A 5,000-nucleotide genomic window follows, 5' to 3' on the forward strand; every position below is an offset into this window, starting at 1 on the left:
TCCCTTAATTCCCTTCGATGGTTTTTGCATTTATCACGCAAAAGGGCCTACTAGTAATTTCACCAATAATGCTTCGTTGTTGCGAAATTGCCCTTGCCGCTTTGCAATGAGAAAAAACTCTGAAAATACGAGTGGAATTAATCCTTAATTGCCTTTTAGGGCGCTTGCGTTTATCAAACAAATGGCCAATTTTCAACAACAACACTTCACTGCTATGCAACTATACTCAAGTCGGATCAAGCGGTCATGCCCTCAAACGTGTTCACTGATCACACCACATTTTATTTGTCCTACATTAACTCACGTGGTCCGATGCAAATTATAGTTAACTAGAAGCTCCGTGAGCGTAAACTGGGTTGCCTTTGGTACGTGTTTGTCCTTCTCAAATTATCGTACTACTAAACGGCAAGAATTTCTGTCATCGTTATAAAAACTGCTTCCATATCAAATTTCAACCCACGCATGTAAATTAGGTAATATTTACATAACACGATGAATCCGCAAAGGCAGAAATACTTTTTCCAGCCAAACGTTTAATGACACAAACAATACATTTGCTATTACAGGAAAAAATATAGTAACCTTCCTATTTCGTTCTGTGCGTGCAAGCAGCGCAACACACTCCGTGTCAAAAAAAACATGGCGACTAAATAAACTTCTCAACGGAGTTTAGGACCAAACCCTTTTGTGAAGAACCATTGAATAACGAAGCAAAAAATGGACAACAAGCTTTCTAGGTTCCAGATCCCAAATGTTTACGATATATATATAGTTTTCAAAAATTGTAACGGTCACTTTTGAAAATGTCTGTTGACTAGCATAGGAAACGTCAAGTTTTATAAAAATGCGTTGGAATATAATGTTTATCACCGCTGTTTGTGTTATTTTCTTAATCAAGCTACGATAGCCTAAGAACAAGAATTTATGTACTAGTATACTAATGCAAATGCTATAATCTTATTGGCTGATCCATTGAACACTATCAGCCATTAGTATCACCCAACTAGTGGACTAATGCAAATCCTGCAATTTGATTGGCTACGCTACTAGAGGACTATTAGTAATAGTCCTCGAGTAGCGAAAAGCGTGGCGCTTTCTTTCGTTTTATTCTCATAAATATTTCTTCAACTTGCATTTGCTAACTTTATTATTGCCTTTTCTGTCCGACTAGTCGGGTGATACTAAAACAATTAGACCCTTTGCCCTCAAGGGCCACGGGTCAATAGCACATTCGGCTTCGCCTCATGGGCTATTGACCCGTAGCCCTTGCGGGCTACGGGCTACGGGCTACGGGCTACGGGTCTAATTGTTAATTAGTGTGCAGTGGCTGGAGGTCGTCTTGGAAATAACGACGTTTTTTTTTTCGGTTAGGAAAATTTGGATGCAAATGGGTAATTAAATTTCTGACAAGTCTAAACGAAGGACAGTTACGGTTTCGTAACTTTCAAAAAAGTTGAAATTATTGAAAAAGCTGATGCGCTCGCGCGCACAACTTAGATTTTAAATGGCAATTCAATCCGAGCGATCTTTTTCAGGCACAAAGTTTAATAATACGTCAAGAAATAATTGGAAACCGTTATTTGAAGTAATTTTAGTAAGAATTCCTTCGGCCTCATCAACTATCACCTCATAGAAATCTCGAGCTCATAATCTAATTGTTAATTAGTCAAAAAACCAATTGTTTTTTTACTTGAAGACTGTGCATATTTGAGTACAAATAAGCACAATTATAAATAGCCAGACAACAGGGATCCGACTATTCACTCCAGGTGTTCGATTCCTTCTATGAGTCTGTTAACCCATATCCAACCAGAAAAAGTTATGAGAGTATTTGCCATTTGGTTTCAGTGTTGAACATAAGACAATTAAGAAAGTATAAGAAATACAGCTCACTTTGATATCCGACGACGAAAGATGCAAATTGTTGCCGAAGTCCATTAATCATCGCTTTTAAGATTCCAGACATTCATTTTTCAGCGATTGTGTTCTTTATCGATTTGAGCTTCCTTCTTGAGCTTCATGTCATAAGGGTATATTCTGTTAAAGATTTAATAAAAAAACATCAATCCTTCGCGTTACAACGGGTTCGCCGCCATTGCTTGTACTGTATCCACCGGATAAAATCTACCCCCTGAAACCTACCAAAGATACGCACAGAAGACTCTAGGCGCAAAGAAAATACTTCGCAGGAGAGTGGCAAATTTTCCTTTTGCCGACGCGCAAAAAGAAATTAAAAACGGAGAAATGCTACTCATGTTCTGCCTGGATTTCCATATATGGCAACTCAGTAATTACGTAACACCAAAACTTGACGTCCTAGTTATATAACCACAAGCCGGATTTACTACAGCTGTCAAAAGTGTTTTAGCCAATCAGTATTCAGTAAATTCCCTACAGGTGCAACCTCGTTCCCAGGGCTTTTCTCCGCCGAGAAGAGGATAGGCGGGAAAAGACCCTGGCATCGGCCAATCACGTGACTAATTTAAATATTACATTTGCCACTAATTTATGCTAAAAGTTCGGGAAATCCTCATTTTTGATTGGCTTTTGTCATTTCCCCCAAAATACATTTTATCAAGCTCGAGAGATCTGTAGAATTTTTTTTTTTTTGCTGAGCGGTCGTACGATTTAAGTTATGAATGAAGTTCCGGCGAAGTCTACTCCAAAAAAGATTTATGTTCGTAGTTCAGTTTGTCAGTTTGTGGGTTTTTTCCGCCATACTGTGGTGTAAACTTTTGCTGAGGATCTGGGCCTTACTTGCATTTATTATTACATGCTAATTTCTTACACCCAACTTTTCTGGGTGTTTGAAAATCACGTGATCGGCCAATGCCAGGGTCTTTTCCCGCCCATCCTCTCCTCGGCGGAGAAAAGCCCTGGGAACGAGATTGTGCAATATGGCATTTGCATGATGGTACATTTTACTACCGAGTCCAGAATGCTTTGTCGAAATGCTCTGTTCTCTCCTGGAAACAAACAAAAAAACCAATGGTTTCAATTTGCCTGGCAATATAGAAGCAACTCAAAGCAGTCTGCTCTTGGTAGTAAATGACGCCATCATGCAAATGACCTATTTTACTTTAACAAACACTGATCCCCGTTCGCGGATTCATGTGCACTTGTATTTTAATTTCCCCAGGCCCTAGCAATAAGAATTAAAGACTGGGAACGAGTTTATTCCACAATATGGCGGACATGTGAGCTGAACTTATTTTGCCAACAAGAAGCGATCCTATCTTTCCTATCTCGGTTTTAATCTTAGAAATGGAAGAGATGGGCGAGAGCACGACTGGAAATGTTTCAAAGAAAGTTAACGTTGACCACAAATGCCTTAACGACCACGAAAACACATCACCGATCAAATTAAACAAAGGACACGAAAAGAGCTTTTATTCGTTAGTTATCTGCTTTGTCGCATTTCTGCAGTGGTTTCTCCAAATTCTTTTCTTTGGGCCTGATGAGCATATCCGGAAAAGGTCAAGTATATGCTTGTCTCAAGAAACGGAGCGTTCCAAGGAACCAAAGAATGCAAGAGTTTTTGTTCTGGACGATGCATCTTCCTGTGACACGCTTCTGCAGTATTATCGTTCACAATATCCTTTCAGGATGAATTACCTTGGAATTGACTGCGAGTGGGTAAATACTAAAGGCCAAGTGAATGCCCCTGTTGCATTGTTACAGATTGCAACTCCCATATGTGACTGTTTTCTTGTTCGTCTATGTAAAATAGAGGGTCAAATGCCTCAAATTTTGAAAGAAATTCTGCAGGACAAGACTATTCTTAAGTTTGGTGTTGGTATCCAGGATGATGTGAAAAGACTGTCAGCAATGTTTGGTATCAATGTGTTGGGATGTGTGGACCTCAGACATGTAGTTCAAAGGTGTCAAATGGGAACAGATGACCAGAAGAGGTAAGTCCTACTGTAGAATTTTTTTTTTTCTCCCAGTGATTTGAACCACCAATAGTTAGTCGGTTAGTGTCTGACATTTGGTGGCAGTTAAAAGGGATGAAGTGAGAGGACCTTCTTCCGGTCAGCAGTTGCTGCAAGTGACAACAAGGTCTCTTGGGTGGTGCACTGTGGGCTCAAAAAGGTACTTTTGAGTCAATCCTTTTAGCCAAAACCCTAGTATTCAGTTTGTGACGTTGTTAGGACCACTTCATAGTAGAGTGGTCAAAACATTGGGATCTCAAATCCTAATGACAGAGTCTTGAGCCATTAATGATTAATTCAGCTACTGAGGGGAAGTTTCATTTTAATTTAATTTGACACTTGTATAGGGCTATTTACATGTCCTAATCAACGAAACATAACATAACATACTTTATCTAACTAAGTTAGGGTTTAGGGTTAGGGTTAGGATTGCGGTCTTCCAGTAAAATCCAAACTTGGCTAAGAATAACTGTAGTCTAACTAAGAAATACAATACAATAGTAAATACAAACCAATAAGGGTTCACAAAGCTTCCTGAAAAAGGTGAGTCTTCTCAATTCCTTTTGAGGACTGCTAACGACTGAATTTCATGTACATGTAAGTGCTCAAGCTGAGAGACTATTCCACGATACAGCAGCCACTACAATAATAATTATTGAAGAGGCCTTGCCCTGAGTGTGGGAAACATTATTTTTTTCCTTTAGAACGCTCTGAGAGTTTCACTTGTTGTAAAGATATCTAAGGTGGAGATAACCCATGTATTACTTTAAAACTAAAAAAAAGTTAAAAGTAAAATGATGATTTTAGAATGACTTGCATCAATTAACTGGCAGTCAATGAAGATCATGTACAGCACTGGCATTATGTGTGAATACTTCCAGCATAATGTTTGATGTTTCTATCCTGCACACATTGAGTTTTACTAATGTGCGGGCCAGCGAGCCATGCGAGCCATGCGAGCCATGTGAGCCAAGGGGCGAGCCATGCGAGCCATGGCTGCGAGCCATGCGAGCCAAGAAGCGAACCATGCAAGTCATGGCTGCGACTCAGCATGCGAGTCACACAGTT

The 5,000-nt window shown here is 39.6% G+C and overlaps 1 protein-coding gene across 3 annotated transcripts in view; it reads left to right on the top strand.

The window, feature by feature from the left end:
- Positions 1–5,000, top strand: part of LOC138057225 (exonuclease 3'-5' domain-containing protein 2-like) — a 31,302-nt gene that overhangs the window by 1,323 nt on the left and 24,979 nt on the right. For all 3 annotated transcript variants that reach the window (XM_068903277.1, XM_068903279.1, XM_068903278.1), the window contains exon 2: positions 3,140–3,911. In XM_068903277.1, coding sequence (XP_068759378.1) covers positions 3,265–3,911 — 647 coding nt within the window. In that variant the 5' untranslated portion in view covers positions 3,140–3,264. The remainder of the gene's footprint in view (positions 1–3,139; positions 3,912–5,000) is intronic.

This window comes from Montipora capricornis, chromosome 7, assembly GCF_036669925.1.
Source record: "Montipora capricornis isolate CH-2021 chromosome 7, ASM3666992v2, whole genome shotgun sequence".
NCBI classification, from domain to species: domain Eukaryota; kingdom Metazoa; phylum Cnidaria; class Anthozoa; order Scleractinia; family Acroporidae; genus Montipora; species Montipora capricornis.